Source organism: Cervus canadensis, chromosome 2, assembly GCF_019320065.1.
Source record: "Cervus canadensis isolate Bull #8, Minnesota chromosome 2, ASM1932006v1, whole genome shotgun sequence".
Taxonomy (NCBI): domain Eukaryota; kingdom Metazoa; phylum Chordata; class Mammalia; order Artiodactyla; family Cervidae; genus Cervus; species Cervus canadensis.
Genome location: NC_057387.1, coordinates 81,493,631 through 81,513,539, shown reverse-complemented (window position 1 = coordinate 81,513,539; position 19,909 = coordinate 81,493,631). Strand labels below are relative to the sequence as shown.

Here is a 19,909-nt window from a genome sequence, read left to right as displayed (position 1 = left end):
CATTGCAAAGAAGGAGAACAGTATAAAATAAAGCCCCATTTTTATTAGTTAGATGTGATGATAGTAAAAAAAATTTTTTTTTTAAATTGCATGTATATATGGTTATCTTCAATATGCTTATAACACTATTTTTTAAACACATAAGCATAAAATGAAAACTCTTTCCCAGGTCTCTCATTTTACAGGAGAGGAACCTGAGGAGCTGAGAGAGGAAGGATTTGCCAAGGTCACAGAGCCATTCTGAGATGGGACTGAACCCCAGTGGAGCAAACTTACTTCTCAAGAATCAGAGGTCAGTAAGGGCACTAGCCATGTTTTGAGTGGGTTCCTGGAAATGTGTACAGAAAGACCTGTGGCAAACAAACCTTGTCCTGTGACCAGGGGCTGTGGCTGAGGTCACCAGGCTGATCATGTTGGTACTGGCTGGGCCCCCAGCCAAGGGCAGAAGACCATTACTGGAAGTGCAGGGAATTGGCCCCACTGTTAGGAAATTGGTGCAGAATGGACTGCCCTGGATAAATATGACTCTTAGTTCCAGAGAAACCCAGGACCATTGGGCAGCTTCCCTTGACCTTCCGGGGGAGCCCAGGACTCAGACCCCCATCTCTCCTTTCTATTCACTGAATCCTCAAGAAGAGGGTATGGAAGGGCTGGTGGGACTTAAAGAGGGAAGAAGGATGGGGAAATGATTCTTAAAATGTTAGAGCTTGAAAGCTATTGGCAACAGTCTCGTTCCCAATTTACAAATGAAAAAAAAAATTCAGAGAAGGAAAGTAGTATGATATCAACACACTATAAAATAACATTTAGCATATAATAATGCATACCGTAACATCATCATCACATGGCATGATTCCTGTGTTCACTCAATCTAAGCACCTGCCCTAAATAGACACTGCTAAGCTCTGGGAATATGCAATTGAGTAAGACTGTTTCCACTCTGAGCATCAAGTTCCAAATAACTCTCTAACTGGCCTCCCCTCCATGTCTGTAGTCGGATTGTCTATCTGTCTGTCTGTCTCTGAGCATTTTCATTTTCAAGTACAGCTTTAGTTGCATCAATCCCCTGCTCTATGACCTGCCAACAGCCTCATGCATTGAATCCAATCTTCTAGGGGTCATCATGGGTTGTGAAGAGATCCTGAGCATTAGAATCAGTCAGTCTTGGCTCCAGTTGGGCTATGCTATTTTCTAGTTCTGAGATTTGGCCAGCTTCCTTAACCTCCACAAACCTGCCTCCTCATCTGACTTCACTAAATACTGATGTCTCTCTCCCTAACCTTGAGATGTAACATTTTACTATCCCCATGTTACAGAGCAGAACCCTGAGCCTCCGAAAATGAAGTAACTCATCCAAGGTCACACACACACATCAAAAAGGTGGCTGATCTGTGAGCCAAACTACATCTTTTTCACTCCAAACCCAAGCTCTCTCTCCCAAAAGACAGTATTGAGTCTTCTCCAAATCATGCACGTCAGTCTTCCCCTTGGAAGTTTTGCTCAAAGCAAACAAAGAGATTACCTCTTGCCCATGAAAGTTGATATGTTACTCCTGATATCAATTTTACAGTTTTGCCGAAATCACTAATGGCTTGATGATAGCAATTTTCAGGCCCTAGGTGAATTACAGGTGCGTGAAAATGGTCCCTTACTCATTGGAGAAGAAATCAAGGTTAATCCATCTGACCTCTTTCTTCATAGAAAAGAGGTTGTTATAATAGATTTTTAGGTTTAACTGTTTGTATATATTTTAAAGAGAAGGAATGTGTCCACACTTGGAATTTTTAACTATATATAGAAAATGAGCAAAGGTAAGGAAAAATGGGCAAGAAAGCAATAATATTTTACTTAAAAACCCAAAATGCAACTCTCATTTTCTAATGGCCTACATCTTCTTCACCCTAAACTCAAGTTCTCTCTCCCAAAAGACAGTATTGGGTTTTCTCGCATATGAATTGAATAGTGTGATGATACTGGTAGAACAATTCACTTGCTTTACAGTTTGAATACAACTTTACTTCCTTTGTGGGGTTAGAGATTTAAGGCAAGCTTTCTCAATTTTGGCACCATTAGCACCAGCAGCCAGCTGTGTCCTTGCTGTGGGGGCTGCCCTGTGCATTGGGAGGGAGTTTAGCAGCCTCCCTGGCTTCTGGCCCCTAGATGCCAATAGCATCTTCTCAGTTGTTACAATCAAAAATGTCTTCAGATATTGCCCAATGTCTCCTGGGGGAGAAAAATTGACCCTAGTGGCTGAGAACCATGGCTTTATGGAAGGTGCTAGAATAGAGGGAAGAGAGAACTGGACATAAAATCCAAAGGTCTTGGATCCAGGTACTTCCACGTATGGGCTCTGTGACCCTAAATGATTCCCTTGATGACTTGGAACCTCAGTTTCCTAATCTTTTCAATGGGGGGAATCCTATCTGTGCCAGAGGTCATTGTGATTAGATCATTTAGAGCAGGGGCAGCAGTCTATAGCTTGAAATCACGCTAAGCTCACAGCTTGTTTTTGTATGGCCTTTGAGCTAAGAATGACTTTAACATTTTTACAAGATTGGAGAAAAATAAGAACTTGTATGAAAGAGACTGTATATAGCCTGGAAACCTAAAGTATTTACTATCTGCTCTTTACAGAAAAAAGTTTGCCAACCTCCGACTTAGCAGATGTGATTTTTAAAGTCTTTTATGTATAAATGTGAATAGTGCTTTTTTTTTTATAAGGTGGCCTACTCCTGAAGAAATTCTAGGACTACTAGTATAACACTAGACCGTAACCAGATAGTAAGCTTGTGACCCCAGCTCTCCTGTGGCTTGCACATAGAGTCACGCATCCCTGTAGTCAGGCTTGGGTAAGGCTACCAGTTCAGCGTGCCGTTACATTTAATCTTGTTTTTTGATGGACTCATAATAAGAAATATAAAATGATCTGGTCTGCTTCACTTTCATTCCTTGTGGACCCAGAGTTTCTTCAACTGCGAAAAGACTTACCTCAAAATCAATAACAGCAGGATTATACTTTAATGACCTTCCCCAGGAATGGTACGTAATGATGCTGCTCTCTTGCATCAAGCCACCTCCCCAGCCAGAGCTGCCACCGCGCACCAGAGAAATGAGTTCTTCCACCCCCATGGCCGTCTTGTTGTCAGCTACCATCAAGAGAATAGTCACGTTAGCCCATTTCCTTAGATGCCAAAGGACCAGTTGGCAAGCTCCACTAAATGAGATTTGGAACAGAGTTTAAGTGCTCTGCTTAGAGCTGTCTCCCAGTCTTCTACCGTGCTCAGTTAACTAGCAGGACAAGGCAGAAAAGAAGCACCAACACTTGGAAATTGACTCATCCTTTGGATTAGAGCAGGCCCTGGGAAGATAGCTCAACCTAACATGGAGGAGGGAGAAGATGGAAAAATGGATAATGACCGATTCATTCATGTATTCGTTTACATGTCAAATGTTGGCTTGGTGCTTGCTATATGCCAAATAGCTTCAACCAAATATTATAGGTGCTATAACTGATTTCTCAGAAGGGGTTCAGAGAAAGATGTGGTCAGATCTACAGTAGGAGTGGGGAGGTGGTCAGGTAAAAAGTCAGTTACCTAGAAGAATGGATAAATCTTCAGGTAAATGGAGGGAGGAGGGAAAGGCAACTGAGAGAAACATTTAACTTAAGACCCTGAGACTTGAGTAGCCCAGTGCAGTGGAAGTAACTTGAACCTCATCTACTCATCCATCTATTATAAACTATTTCAGCATCCTTGCATCTTGTGTATCTTCCACCTGGAAAAAATGACTCAATACATGTTGAATGAATGAATGAATACATGAGCATGTATAGTGACCTGTGCAGATGTTATAAAATATTCTTGCACAATTTTTCTCTAATACTTATTCTTTGAACTTGGACTTGGTGACCACATTTTTCCTCTCTCAGCAAACTTGTGTCCTTCCTCTGAGCTGTACCTGATGAGACTTGATCTCAACCGTTAACTTTCCAGATCCTGTCTGCACATGCCTTTCCTCCCAGCTCTTACTCAGATCTTTGTCTGGTGCTTGAAATCTAGGAGGTTGTATAAATAGGAAGTCAGGCATTTCTAAGATGATCTCAGCCCATGTTGGGATTCAAAATAGGGTCACTACAGGTCATTGGTTTGGGATATTCAGCAGATACACAGTGTGACCATTGACTGAGATGGAATCAATTGGGAAGGAGAACATATATACCCCGAATATGTGTCCAAGGGTGACTCTGGCTTCTTTTGGGGGAAGCCCATTATTAATACTTGCTTAGTTTGCCATCTCCAGATTTTTCACAGGGTGCTACTGATAAACGTCCTCCAATTTGTGCCTGCTTTGTATGCTCATACTCAATGCCCAAAGAGACTCCAAAGCATCTCTCGATTTCACTGCGGGTAACACCTGCAACAGGAAGCAGAGAAACACAGAATGCTGAGACACGAAAGACAGTGAATATGTACAACCAGCTCATAATAGCAGTTCATAGCTCACCAGCTCACAGCAGTAAAAACTAGCTTCTATTTTAGAGTCTAAGAGATCCGGGTTGAAATCCCTGTCCTTTAACTCAGTTTCAGGGTTTTCTTCTCTATGGTCCCAATGCAGATATTCTTGAAATAAGAAGGAATATGGATTGCACATGCTAGTTGGTCAAAAGCACTTTTCTTTTTCCTTTGCACATGCTCCACGGGGCCTCCTGGAGATGGCGATTCTGTCTGGTCCATCTCCTTTACCCCTGCGCCTGGTGCAGTGCCTGGCCCATGATTGGCACCAATCTTGCACATGTTGCCCCTTCCTCTCTCCTTTTTCACTGTCATTCTGAAGTCCACACAAGCTCCAATTCAACTACTATTTCTTCTGTGAAGCACTTTTGATTCAGAACACTTCCCCCTTTCTTCAGAGATAGCCATGTGCCTTGTTTGGGCCTGAATGATCATTTGTGTCCCAATTCTTTTTGCCCAGGTCCTATTTGCACCTCAGAGAGGCTAGGTGTTGTCAGAAGTTTGATAGATCTCCATGGGGAGGCTGCCTGACTTCTGACCCCATGAGAACCATGAGGCCCACATTAGCTGTCTCTGTCTATATCTGAGGAGCTGCTGAGGAATCTGCATTTTGCAAATGAATAACATAATTCTCAAAGGAATGATGTCATTTTGCCCCAAGTCCCACAGCCTGTAGGTGAACAGATGGGGGTTTCCAACCCTTGGTCAACTGGCAAGATAAGGCCAGAAGAGCAGACTGGAGCAAAATATTGGCCATTGCTACAGAGTTCAACTTCCTCTATAGCTAAAGTCTTCTGAAGGCTGTGAACTGGAGTTTGTATTTTCAGCACATCATTGCTTTTCACTGAAACTATAAATAATTACAACCAGTCAGTGTATTATCCTGACAACCACAAAGGAAAAATCATTTAGGTTGTAATTCAGTTAAGCTAAAATTAGATTCAATATTTTCAAGGGAGTTTTGAGCAGCAAGTTTAGTTGCTGGCATTCCCATGAAACTAAACTCTATGAGGTCAAGCACTGACATCTTATTTACCACTCTGTCGGTCTGCTATGGAGGAGGATCTCAGTAAATACTCTTAGGATAAATGATTGATGAATGAAAATGAATGCCAAGAGTTGTTTGGTAACAGCTTCTGATGGAAAGAATCTTAGAAGTCAGGAATCATGAATTGAAATCCCAGTCACTTAGATGAATGGACAAAGAAATTACTATATATAGAATAATTATATACATATTATATAATTAATAATGATCAAATAGTTATATATAATAATTACAACATATATATAATTACAATTCTATAAATTATAAGTTATATACTTACATATAAATAATGTATGATACATAATTATATATATTAGTGTATATAATTATAATATATATTATATGTAATTATTATATATTAAAAATTATATACATATGTATACACTCTATATAGCCCATATATATGTGTGTGTATATATATATATATACACACACATACACACACCCTATAGATATATCCCATATAAAGAGATCCTACCTTAAAACGCAAAGAAATCCTGCCATTTGGGACAATGTGGATGAAACTGGAGGACATTATACTAAATGAAATAAATCATACACAAAAAGGAAAAAAACTTTACGATCGTGCTTATACATGGACTCTGCAAAAGTCACATATATAGAAGCAGAGAGTAGAATGGTGGTTTCCCAGGCCAAGGAGGTGGTTGGGAAAAGGGGAGATGCGCGCAAGGTTGCAGTTGTGTTGGAGAAATAAACCTAGAGAGCTAATATACAGCCTGGCGACTCTAGTTGATAATACTGTATTGAAAACTGGAAATTTGCAAAGGGAGTAGATTGCAAGTACTCTTATCACACACACACCTGACTAGCGAGGAGAATATATGTTAATTAGCTTGACTGTAATAATCATTTCATTATATATATATATATATATATATAAAATCATCATACTGTATACTTTAAATATATACAAATTTTATTTTTTTTAAAAAGTGAAACAAAACACATCCCAGTCCCTGACACCCTGTATGAACTTAGAAAAGGTCCCCAGTCTCCCGGGGTCTCAGTTTCCCATTTATGGAGAGAAGGAGTTAGACTTGCTCATCCCCAGGCCCCTCTTGGCTGGGGCCCTCTGATCCTCTGCACAGTGGTTTCTGAATAACTCTGAGCTGAGAGTTTCTGGGAGAAGTGATCCTTTAAGCACTAGCACTCAGCACCAAGCAAACGGCTTCTTCTGCCATTTCCGTTCAAGTACTTTTAATTTTTAATGCACTACTAATTGAGGAAGATTTAGCATATTTAATTGTTTTGATTAAAAATTGCTTCAACAGTGATAAACAAAAGTGGATGAAAGGAATTCATGGGCAGAAGCCAGAGCGATTACTTAGGTGAGTGGTGGAGTGCTGCCGAATTAAAGTGACAGGACGGGCTGATTAGTGGGGGCTGGAGGATGCCTGTGGAGTGATTATGCTCATGAAGGCCCTGCCGAAAGCTTGCCAGGCGCTGTTGGGAGAAGTGATTTCTACAGTGAGGCTTGATTGCAAAGAATTGCCTCCTGAGGACCCTGAAGGAGGGTACCAGCCAGCAAGGGGAGGTCTGTGACTTAAGAACCACGCAGCATGAGGACTAAAAGTATCCTTAGTCACCTACCTGACACATCTCACGTTTAGCTGTGACATGCTTGGTTCATAAAAATTAATTGTCTTTCCTAAGAGCACATAGTTAAAAAGAACAGTGGAGCTGAGATTCAAACACATCTGTCGTGCTTAGAAGAATTAGTGGTCCTTTCACTAATTCCAGTTATTTCATCAGAATAAATTCTTCTGAAAATTTTAGTAAGCATCTACTATTACCATCCCAGGCATACTGTATGTTGGACAAGGTAGACACTGTGAGGATAAAACTGATATAAATATGATGCCAATCTGAACAAGTAAGGTCCTGGCCTTGAGAAGCTAGCAGGTGTGGGCCATATAGTCAGTGAAGACTCACTTGGATCTGAGAGTTGCTCATTTCGATACACCAGGACCAGAAGAGGAGTCTCTTGCCAGAAGTCATGGGGACTGCCAAGTCAGAGCTGTCTACAGAGCACCCGTGGAAAACCAAGACCAGTAAGCTGGGGTAGGGGCTGGGGGAGGTCAAATGTGATGCCAAAATCCAGGACTTGAAGTTGGTATAGAAGCTAAGACACAAAGCCAGAGTGACAGATGCAAAGAGCAGAGGAGGGGGGTGAGGGGAAGAGCAGAAATATGTCCAGCGCGATCGAGTAATGCTCGCCCAGATGGGTGCATGGCATGTGTGGACAGACTATAGAACCAGGCAGTGCTCTGCCAGGGCTCCTCCCCATCTCAGCAGCCTGACTCCTCAGATGTCAGCTCTGGACCAGATCAAACTGGCATTTGCTTTGGGCTTTTGAACTCAGTGAATTGGCGTTGATGTTTGCTGAACCTGGCTACATAGTGTGATCTTCTGGAGTGCTTATTAAAAACAGGTTCCAGGTCCCCACTTCTCTTGATTCGGATTCTGTATTTCAGAGTAATCAGCAAATGATATTTTAAACAAGTATCTCGGATGAAACCTATGCAGTGCATCTGGGATCGGATATTAAGTACCCTTGTCCTACAGAGAACCTCCGGTGATCTGTCACAGCGAGCTGGCATCCACCTTGTCCTAGTTAATGCCTTAAATAAGGACCTAGCAGCCAGGCTCATTTTATCTACCCAGGCGGAAGAAACTAGAGAATGAACCAGGATCCAAAAAGCCCTCAAAAGGCTGATGAGCAGACAGACCAAGCACGAGAAATGAGATTCAGATTGGAAAGTTACATGATCCTGTCCTGGAGATAAAATACCAAGTGCATGAGCACAGTAGGGGATAGAGTCAGCTTAGCAGGAGAACCAGGGAAAAGGCCCAAGTGTTTTAGGTAACTTCCAGCTCAGCAGGGCAGTGACGCCAAGTGAAAATTGTAATCAATACAGGAAAGGCAGGGATATCCTCACTCCTGCACAGGTTAGAGAAACCCAGAACCTGGAGCCAAGTTCTGGGAGCCATACTTATCAAAAGAAATAAGAAAATGAGACATTCACTGGACACCACGCAGCCTTTGAAAAACAGGAAATCCTGCTGTATGCAACAACATGGCTGAACCCTGAGGTTGTTATTGCTAAGAAGCTGGTCACAGAAAGACCAGGACTGCATGATTCTACTTAATGTGAAGTATGTAAAGTGGTCAAACTCACAGAAGCAGAGCACAGAATTGTGTTTGCGGGAGACAGGGGGAAGGGGTAATGAGGCAGAAACTCTCAGTTATCCTAGATGAATAAGTTCTGGAGTTCCTGTTGTACCACCCTGTCCTTGGAGTGAAGAATTCTGTATTGTATGCTAAAGCATTTGTTACAAGAGTAAATCTCATGTTAAGTGTTCTTACCACAATAAGATAAAAAATTAAAAAAAAAAAAGAAGAAGATGGGGAATGATTGGGTAAGAAGAAATTCAAAGCCAGGTCCTTTCGGGAATGGTTAAGGTGATGTGGGATGTTTATCGGAATGAAGAAGGAGCGATTTCTCAGAGAACTCGACTCAACTTCCCAGAGGGTTGTCTTAAGGAAAAGGAATTAATGGCTTGTTGGTGGGGCTAAAGGGCAAGAACTAGGACCAAAAGGGCAGATGCTACAGAGAGAGAGGTTGAGACTCAACATATATCGCTGCAGTGCTCAGAGGCCAAGGAGATCGTTGCTTCGTGAGGCAGTGAGCTCCCCGCATCTGGAGGGTCCGAGGCAGAAGCTGGCTGTGTGCTTGTGAGTAGAAGGGTTTGAAGTATAGACGAGTGGTCTTTTAAGAACTCCTCTAAAGCCAAGATTCTGAAACTTTAAGAACATACCAGAACACTTGAGGAACACTTGGGATAACGTTGATATGTCCTTAATAATTTCTTATTGTGCCAGGCATCTGGGAAATAAAGAAGGTTAAGGGGAGTGTTTGCTCGCAGGACGCTTATAGCCAGGTGTAGAGACATAGACAGGTAAGCTGACAGTTCTTGTACTGTGTGGTGAGGACTTTGAAAGAAGGCAACAAATGCATAGGTATAAAAGGAAGGGTACCAGAGGCAAGTGTGAAAGGATGAGTAGGGATTAACCAAATGGTGAGGAGGATGTCGAGAGCATAGGGTGGGCACGAGGAGGCCTGGGGACTCCAGCAGCAAGATTTGGCTCAGAGAGGCCAAGATGGTCTAAACTCAAGAGTGGAAGAAAGGGAGATGCAGATCAGTCCAGGAAGTCCTGGGAGACCAATGGGGTCCTCCACACTCCCATCTGGTCTGCAGAGGAGCTGTTGTGCCCCCCAGGGAGGCCAGGAGCCCGGGAGACACATCTCCAGCCCCCATGCCTGCTCCTTGTTTTCCACCTGGTCTGGGCCGTGTGCAGGTGTGAGAGCTCTCCTCACACGTCCGTGGAGATGCTGCATCCACACGGCCCCGAGGCAGAACCAGGCAGCCTGACTTCTGAGATGCCAGAAGCAGCAAGTCTCTGTCATTCCTAAGATGAAAAGCATCGGGTGGAAAACAGCAGGTGTGATGCATTATTTATCTCTATGCAACAAACAAATGCCACTCAGGTGGCTGTGATTTATGTGCTGTGTTGCTTTGCTACATTGGTTGCACCCAAAGACAGCCTCAGAAAGGAAAGGAAGAATCGTATAGTCTATTTCATGCTGTAACATTGGAAAAGATGATTGTTTAGTGTGTGGCTGGGTGAGCCAGGAAGTGTTGGCTAACTTGCTTGCCCCTTCTGCGCTTCTGTGTATCCATTAAAATGCATGCTTCTTCCCAACTACCTGAGAATAAGAGTACCAGTAACTATGCCCTGGCACGTGCTGTTCCCTGTAAAAGTCCCCTTACTTCCTTCACTGAGTTCCTCCCACTCAGCTCGAGGAAGCTTTCCCTTACTCCCAAAGGCCCTGTGTCTATGTCCTCACAGCATCCCTATGTATCCGTCATGGTATCCCCATGCCTCCGTATAGCATAGTATTTAGCACACTATGGTAATTGTCAATTCCTTGATCTGTTTTTCCAATTATTCTGCAAACTTACAATGTCATCTCTTGGGTTTTCAAGACTTAGCATGTGACAGGCCCCAGAAGTGCCCAGGCCTGCGCTAATTCCAACCTATCTAGACAATACCTCTAAAATGTTTCTTTGAGAGTCACTGATCTTCTTTTGGTTGATGATACAAATTGCATCTTTTGTAATATCTCCTGTTTGATTGAGTTGGTATTTTATAAAGCTCTTTCATCAGCATTATCTTATCAGAGCCTCAAAACAATCTTATGGGACCAGGAGGCTTTGCTCTCTTTACAGGCAAACTAGGGTTGGAAAAGGCAGTAACTGTGGGGTTAAGCGTGTGAACTCAGGAGGCAGAGTTCTACCCATCACTGGGAGTGTGGCTTTGGGTGAATGACTGAACCTCTCTGTGCCTCATGTTGTCCATTTGAAAATGGAGATGAAAATGGATTCTTTACGTGAGTCTCTAAAAGCAGTGTCTGGTACAATTAAGTGTTCAACAAATTTTGTTATTTTTTGCTGTGGTTGTTAGGTAACTTGCCTTGGAAAAGATGATTGTTTAGTGTGTGGCTGGGTGAGCTGGGAAGTGTTGGCTAACTTACTTGCCCCTTCTGCGCTTCTATGTATCCATTAAAATATGGATACAAGTTTATGACTTGTATCCCAACTAACAAGCCCAAGAATCAGGGTTTGATGCAAGGTGTGCTATACCCAAACTCGGGGCCCACTCCATCTCATCAAGGCCATCTTACTCTGCAGGAAACATTCATCATGGGGCATGAGTAGCAGTGGCCTCACCAAGACTTTCATTCCGTGACCCCCTCATTCCTCAAAGCAGCTCAGAAAAGGAATCCGTGCTTCCAATGGCTAATCTGGGGGCTGCGATCTCTTATACTCCCCTGCCTGATAAGAGGCTACCCTGAGAAACTCTGACCCACTAGATGACTGTGGTTATGACAAGAGGCTGGAGGATAGCGGAGGACCAGGCACTGAAATGGAGACTGATCGAGCTGGAAATGTCCATGCACACTGACTATCTGAACCTCTCCATGTCATAGTTATCTATAGCATGGAGATTAGAACACTGTCTGTCTCACAGCGTTGCTCTAAGGGTTAAATGAGTTAATCCATGCCATGTACAATGCTTCAGATAGTTCCTGGCTTGAAAGTAGCCAAAATGGTCAAGAATTACTGCTATTGCTGCTGCCAGAAATGCCATACCATACACAGGCTGTGCTGTTGGTTCCTGATTCTGAACTGGAAAAATCAGAGACTAAGGGAGGCTGAAGAGTTTATGAACACCAGTTTTCTTAATCAACTTCTCTGTGGTGTTAGCTGTACTATAAACTGAGATGGAATGAATGAAGAAGATGGAACATCCACATTATGTGCTGGGCAAAAATTTTCCAGGCGTTATCTCATCTAATATGCCCAGATCATTCCACAGCAGGTACAGTTTTTCCCATTTTAGAGATGAGCAATTCAAGGCTTAGATGGTTTCAGCCACTTGCCCAAAATGATACAATAAATAAATAGTAGATCAGGGATTGAACCAAGGTCTGTGTCCAAAGCCCATTTTCTCCTTGCCACATCACTTGGGGGAGAGAGAGCTGAGGGTGGCCCTGGGTGTAATTTTGGCATCATCATCACCTTCCTTTTGGGCTGAGACTGGTTTCAGTGATAGAGGTGGAAAATCAAAATCAGGATAAATTCAGGAGGATGGTGCTAAGGATCTCAATTCCATGTGTATGTAAATGACTTTAGGGGGGTGGGGACAGAGCCAAGACACCAAGAGTCTGTCAGTCAATCAATACCATCCATCACTGTGAAGCCTGGTTGTCATGGTAACTGAGGATAAAGCCTGGAGCTTGTTAGAATCTAGTGCCTCTCTGTTCAGGATGATTGCTTGGTTAGCAAACACAGTGAAAGACCTTTTGGGCCAACCCAGATTACTTAGCCATAAGTACAAGACCCTTTGTGATCAGGTTCCTGCCTAGCTCACCATCCTCACTGTTCAATCCCACTTGGTCTCTGTAGGGATTCACCTCTGACTCTTCAGAGTATAAGAGAAGCTCCAGAGGGTGCCCAGCATCTATGCCTTTCGATTCTGAACCAGCCCTGCTAGAAAGACACTGAGTCTCTAATGTGAATCAGCCTCAGCCTCTGGGCAAAATTCCAGGGACACATCATTCACAAGATGCACTATGGAAGCAGGTGATTGTAATAGTGTGATATACATAGAGCTATGTCCTGGGTGCATTGAAGTACCTAAGACAGGGTCCCAACCCAGTGCTGGGAGATGGAAGGACTACCTGGAAAATCCTGTGTGAGCAGAGACTAAGGGTGAGTAAGCATTAGCCAGGCGATGAAGACTGAAGGAGGGGAGGGGAACAGAGTCCCAGGTGGAAGGAACAGCACCAAGGAGAAAGTGTGATTAAGTCAAGGGACCAGCAAGTAGCTCAGTACAACATAGATCCAGAGTGAGCTGTGGGCTGGAGGGCTGAGTGCATGCTCCCTTGTCCAGGGCAGGGACCCTCCTGTCTCAATGTTCACCTTTGCATGGCTCCAGCAGCTTGCTATTCTGTAACTTGTCATCCTCTCTGGCTCCCTGGAGGCCAACACTGACTACATTTCCAGGTTACTGATACATCATCACTCCTCCTGCAATAACCTAAACACTGGATTGTTCTCCTGTTTGCACTGGCCTCAGGGGCAAGCCCTCCACAAAGAGTCTGGCCTTGGGGTGAGTCACTCGTCTCCTGTTGCTCATTCTTACCCTTGCTGCTTCAGCCACTCCCATGCAGCTCTCTCCTCTTACAAAGACCCAGCTAGCGTATGGGATGGGGAGGGAGGTGGGAGGGGGGATCGGGATGCGGAACACATGTAAATCCATGGCTGATTCATGTCAATGTATGGCAAAACCCACTACAATACTGTAAAGTAATTAGCCTCCAACTAATAAAAATAAACAAACAAAAAAAAGAAAGATCCAGCTACATGCTCCACCAGGCATGCTCCTACTCCAACTAACTTCAGAAGATCAGGCCTGAGTGTCTCTGTAGTTTAGAAGATGGGAGGGGAAGAAAGGGTGGGTTGCTCCCTCCTTTATACTTCTACTGAACTTATTTCTATTCAAGCACTTATCATAGTGTATTACTCTTAGCCCCCAACTGACTACATATTTCTCCAGGGTGGAGATCTATGTGTTTTACCCCATATCTCTGGAAATCATGGGTTCTCTCTGAATATTTACTAGATGAGTAGACAGATTGCTGAATGGATGGAGATTGGATTATGAGAAGAGTTTTCCTTGGAGATTGTTTCCTGCCTCTTAAGAAGGGGAAAATGCTCTGCTCAGAACCTCCCTGAAAGGGAATTATAAGCAAAAAAATAGCAATAATATATAAATGTGATGGAATGTATGAAAAATTTGAGAAACTTAGATTACATGTCCATCTTCCCCAATTATTCCTCATATACAGCTTAACCATCTGGGCTGCCTTTGTCCCATTCTAGTAAAGGAACAGAAAATACATAGCTCAGAGGTTCTCAGTCCCTGCTCAGACCCTGACTCTCCAGAGTGTAAGGAAAGCTCTGGAGGATGTCCAGGATTGGTGGGATTGGATACTGAATTACCCCAGCCAGAAAGACATCGAAGCTCTACTATGGGTCAGCCTCTAACCCTGACAGACATCACTGATTGGACCACAGTACTTTCTGGCTGAGCCCTTATCTGGTGTCACAGTCCTCGACTCAACAGTCCCAGGAGCATTTGCTATTAAAACTCCCTGCCACTGGTGGCTTAGATACATTTTATGGCCTGCAGGTCTTTAGGGTTCACTTCTTTGCATGCCGTGGGTGCCAGCACACCATGCTTGTTCCTAGCTCTGTGAACGTACCTAAGCTTCAGAACAGACCTATTAGTAGCTGGTCAGTTTAACTGGTAACAATTCTCTGTTAGAATTCCCAGTCAAGATTCAAACTGACCTAATACTGCCCTTAGGAGTGAATATCGAGTACAATACAACTTTGTGTGCATGCATGCTAAGTGGCTTCAGTTGTGTTCAACTCTTCTGTGACCCCATGGACTGGAGCCCACCAGGCTCCTCTGTCCATGGGATTCTCCAGGCAAAAATCCTGGAGTAGGTTGCCATGCCCTCCTCCAGGGGATCTTCCCAACTCAAGGATAGAACCCGTGTTTCTTACATCTCCTGCATTGGCAGGCTGGTTCTTTACCACTAGTGCCATCTGGGAAGCTGATGATACTCCCTTGGGTATTTTTAAAACCTCACTTAACCACTTTCAAAGTTGTCACAAGCAGTTTAATAGTTTTAAAAAAAGAAGATAAGCAAAATAAATATCCAGAGATATCACAGAAGCACTGAACCAGGAATTAGAAATCCTCATTTCAAAGCTTACTTTGCTTCTAACGGGTGGTGTCACCTTGGATGTGTCATTTATCTTTCAGTACCTTGTTTTCATCATTTGTAAAATGGCTACAGCCATAAAATACAGCTGAAAGCATTGCCAGGAAGTTTAAATGGGATGAAATGCATGTAAGCACTCAGTATGCTGCCTGCCACAGAGTTAGAACTCAGTGATTACCTGTTTTTTCATTTTCATTTGGATAAGCTGTTTCATTACATGAGACTTCACACACCTGTCTCAGCAGTTAATACTAACATCTGCCTCTACATTTCCCCTTTGACTACCTTCCTGTGATGGTTAATTGCATGGATCAATTTGACTGGGCCAGGGTGTCCAGATATTTGGTCAAACGTTATTCTGGGTGTTTCTGTGAGGGTGTTTTGGGATGAGATCAACATTTAAATCAGTAGCTTGAGTAAAGCAGATTGCTCTCCCTAAAGTGGGTGGGCCTCATTCAATTGGAAGTCCTGAATAGACAAAAAGAGAGGATTCTTCCTGCCTAACATTCCTTGGCATAAATCACAGCAAGATCCTCTATGACCCATCTCCTAAAGTAATGGAAATAAAAGCAAAAGTAAACAAATGGGACCTAATTAAACTTAAAAGCTTTTGCACAGGGAAGAAAACTATAAACTAGGTGAAAAGACAACCCTCAGAATGGGAGAAAATAATAGTAGATGGAACAACTGACAAAGGATTAATCTCCAAAATATACAAGCAGCTCATGAAGCTCAATACCAGAGAAAGAAACAACCCAGTCAAAAAGTGGGCAGAAGACCTACATAGGCATTTTTCCAAAGAAGACATACAGATGGCTAATAAACACATGAAAAGATGCTTAACATCGCTCATTATTAGATAAATGCAGATCAAAACTGCAGTGAGGTATTACCTCACAAGGATCAGAATGGGCATCAACAAAAAATCTACAAACAATAAATGCTGGAGGGGGCGTGGAGAAAAGGGAACCTTCTTTTACTGTTTTTGGAAGTGTAAATTGATACAGCTACTATGGAAAACAGTATGGATTCCTTTAAAAAAAAAATAGGAGTAAAACTACCTTATGAGCCAACAATCTCATTACTGGGTGTATACCCTGAGGAAACCATAATTGAAAAAGACAGATGTATCCCAGTGGTCATCACAGCACTATTTACAATAGCTAGGAAATGGAAGCAACCTAGATGTCCATCGACAGATGAATGGATAAAGAAGTTGTGGTACATATATACAATGGACTATTACTCATCTATAAAAAGGAATACATTTGAGTCAGTTCTAATGAGGTACATGAACCTAGAGCCTGTTATACAGAGTGAAGTAAGTCAGAAAACAAATATTGTATATTAATACATACATATGGGATCTAGAAAGAGGGCATTGATGAACCTATTTGCAGGGCAATAAAGGAGACACAATCATAAGGAACAGACTTGGGGATACATTCAGGGAAGGAGGGGTGGGACAAATTGAGAGAGTAGCATTGAATCGTATGCATTACCATATTTAAAATAGATTGCCAGTGGGAATTTGCTCTATGATGCAAGAAGCTCTAATCTCCTGCTCTGTGACAACCTAGAGGAGTGGGATGGGGTGGAAGGTGGGAGGGAAGTTCAAGAGGGACATATGTATACTTATGGCTGACTCATGTTGATGTATGGCAGAAACCAACACATTATTGTAAAGTAATTATCCTCCAATTATAATTAAATAAACTCTTTTTAAAAGGGAGGATTCTTCCTGCCTAATTGCCTTGAACTGGAAAATTGGCTTTTTTCTTGCCTTTGGACTCAAATTAAAACATCAGCTCCTTCTGGGTCTCAAGCCTCCAACCTTCAAATTGAGACTACACCATCAGCTCCCCTGATTCCTAGGCCTTTGAACTCAAACTGGAACTAAATCATCAACTCCCCTAAGTCCACAGCTTGCCAAATATGGATCTCGGGACTTGTCAGGCTCTATCGTTGTGTGGGCCAATATTTTATAAGAACTCTCTTTACTTATATAAGTAAAGTATATATTGGAGAACACTAACTAATATACTTCCTAGTGCCTTTGTTACGGCTAGTGATGATTTTTCCTTTATTTAAAGTGATTAGATGCATGGCTACAGTCAGCGGAGCACACTGGGTTAAGACAGTGTGACTACCCCCAAAAATAAGCAATGCAGTTTACATCATGATCCAGCCCACTCACAGCCAGCTAAAATAAGCTGCAGCTCTTAACCATACTTTCTGTGATGCTCTCTGAGGCTTTCCTTCCTACTGTGTTCTGTTTCATTTTATTAAATGCTAGTCATGGCTCACTAAATTTCTCTTACAATCTGCTAGTGGGCTGTAGCCTATAGTTTGAAAAACCCTAGGTAAAACATCTCTGAGGCATTATAGAATGTTTGTTAATATCACAGTTCTTACATTGAACTTGGACTCCACCTGTAATAACAAGGCAAACTTGACCTTGCACAAGATATTTAACATTGTTGAGCTTCAGTTCTTCATTTGTAAATTGAGTGTTATAGTATGCTCTTCCCAGGTCTTTCCTGAGGATAAAATGAGATAGTGCATTTAAATGCCTAATTCAATGTCTGCCATGTGATGAAATGCTCAGTGTGTTAGCCATTTTACCACTGCTGCTAGAGTCTAAGCCTGTGGAATATAGTATCAGAATGAATGACAGAGTGTGAAGAAATGGGGAGGGGGTGATGGGAGGTTAATACTGGACAAGATATAAACTCTACATCAGAAGACCTTAATTCAATACTAACTGAATCATGTTGAGCCAATTACTTGGGCTCTTTATACCTAAGCTTTCTCTATAGAATTGGGGAGAAAAATATTAATAAATTCCTTATAAGCAATTATGAAGATCATCTTCAGTACTAGATGTGAATGACTGTATTTCACCAACCTTAGGAGTTAATATATTAATTAGAATCAAATATTTTAAATATATTTTGTTAGAACCAAATATTACAGTTATTTCTAAGTACAGTGAATACAAAAATAAATTGTTAATTCACTATAGGTGGTAACCAATCTGGTTGTCCCTATAATAAATCATCCCTGACTATAATCACATGATAATAACAGAGAAACCCTGTTACCTGCTATATGAGATAATAGGATCCATGTTGGTGTCTAGATAGTGCTAACTGTATTTTGTGTGCTTAATATATGTTTGTTGAATGAAAAGCTATTGAATAAATGAAGAGAAGGAAAGAAGATAAAGGAAAAGAATGTAAAACTGTAATTGACGTCAACTTTAGTGAGATTTTTGTCATGTCCCTATGACTTTTTCTACCCAGTGTGTTAGGTAGCAGAGCAGTTGGCCCAAGGACCCTAGCTGGAGAGTGATGATCAGTGATGGGCTGAATGTACTGAATTTTCACTGAAAGGGTCATTTCCAGGGTCACTGTTATCTGGCATCCATCAAAGGGAGGCATGGTGGAACACAGGCACTGATTGAGCTTGTTAAGGCTTTGAAAGATAGTGATAAGAATTCAAAGTGACCTTGATCAATGGGAGGAGCAGTCCCTCCAAAATGGGATGAAGCTCTAGGGACAGAAATGAATGACCTTGATTTTAAAAAATGGCAAGGTAAGGGAAGGAGGCATGAATGCTAAGACTCCAAGTCTTATGGCAGAAGTGTTAGCCACTGCAGGCCGGGCATAATGATGTTTCTTCCATTTGAGCAATGTTTCAAAGCTGACCAATTGCAGAGACCTATGAGATAGGTTGCCTTATTTTCCCCACATTAAAGATGTGAGGATAGTTAACATTGTAGAATTAACAACTGGAAAGCTGGGAGTAATGAATGTGGTAATAGTAACACCAACATTGTTGTTCAGTTGCTTAGTTATGCCTGACTCTTTGTGACTCCATGGACTGCAGCATGCCAGGCTTCCCTGACCTTCACTATTTCCTTGAGTTTGCCCAAACTCATGTCCATTGATTCAGTGATGCCATCCAACTATCTCATCCTCTGTCATCCCCTTCTCCTGCCCTCAATCTTTCCCAGCATCAGGGTCTTTTCCAATGAGTTGGCTCTTTGCATCAAGTGGCCAAAGTATTGGAGTTTCAGTATCAGTCCTTCCAATGAATATTCAAGGTTGATTTCCTTTAGGATCTACTGGTTTGATCTCCTTGCTGTCCAAGGGACTCTCAAGAGTCTTCTCCAGCACCACAGTTCAAAAGCATCGATTCTTTGGTGCTCAGCCTTTTTTATTGTCCAGCTCTCACATCCATACATGACTACTGGAAAAACCACAGCTTTGACTAGACAGACCTTTGTTGACAAAGTGATGTCTCTGCTTTGTAATATGCTGTCTAGGTTTGTCATAGCCTTTCTGCCAAGGAGCAAGAGTCTTTTAATTTCATGGCTGCAGTCACCATCTTCAGTGATTTTGTAGTGCAAGAAAATAAAGTCTGTCACTATTTTCATTGTTTCCTATTCTGTTTGCCATGAAGTGATGGAACTGGATGCCATGATCAAAGTTTTTTGAATGTTGAGTTTTAAGCCAGCTTTTTCACTCTCCTCTTTCACCTTCATCCAGAGGCTCTGTAGTTCCTCTTCATTTTCTGCCATAAGGGTGGTGTCATCTGCATATCTGAGGTCATTGATATTTCTCCCCACAATCATCTTGATTCCTGTTTGTGCTTCCTCCAGCCAGGCATTTCTCATGATGTACTCTGCATATAAGTTAAATAAGCAAGGGGACAATATACAGCCTTGACATACTCTTTTCCCAATTTGGAACCAGTCTGCTGCTCCATTTCTGGTTTTAACTGTTGCTTTTTGACCTGCATACAGATTTCTCAGGAGTCAGGTACAGTGATCTGGTATTCCCATCTGTTTAAAAATTTTCAACAGTTTGTTGTGGTACACACAGTCAAAGGCTTTAGCATAG

General features: G+C 42.2%; 1 protein-coding gene across 1 annotated transcript in view; it reads right to left on the bottom strand.

Annotated features, from left to right (window-relative positions):
- C8A (complement C8 alpha chain) overlaps positions 1 to 19,909 on the bottom strand; it is an 85,230-nt gene that overhangs the window by 6,114 nt on the left and 59,207 nt on the right. The window contains exons 8-9 of the mRNA XM_043461145.1: positions 4,282 to 4,413; positions 2,989 to 3,146 (exon numbers count right to left, since the gene is read on the bottom strand). Of these exons, the coding sequence (XP_043317080.1) occupies positions 2,989 to 3,146; positions 4,282 to 4,413 (290 nt within the window). The remainder of the gene's footprint in view (positions 1 to 2,988; positions 3,147 to 4,281; positions 4,414 to 19,909) is intronic.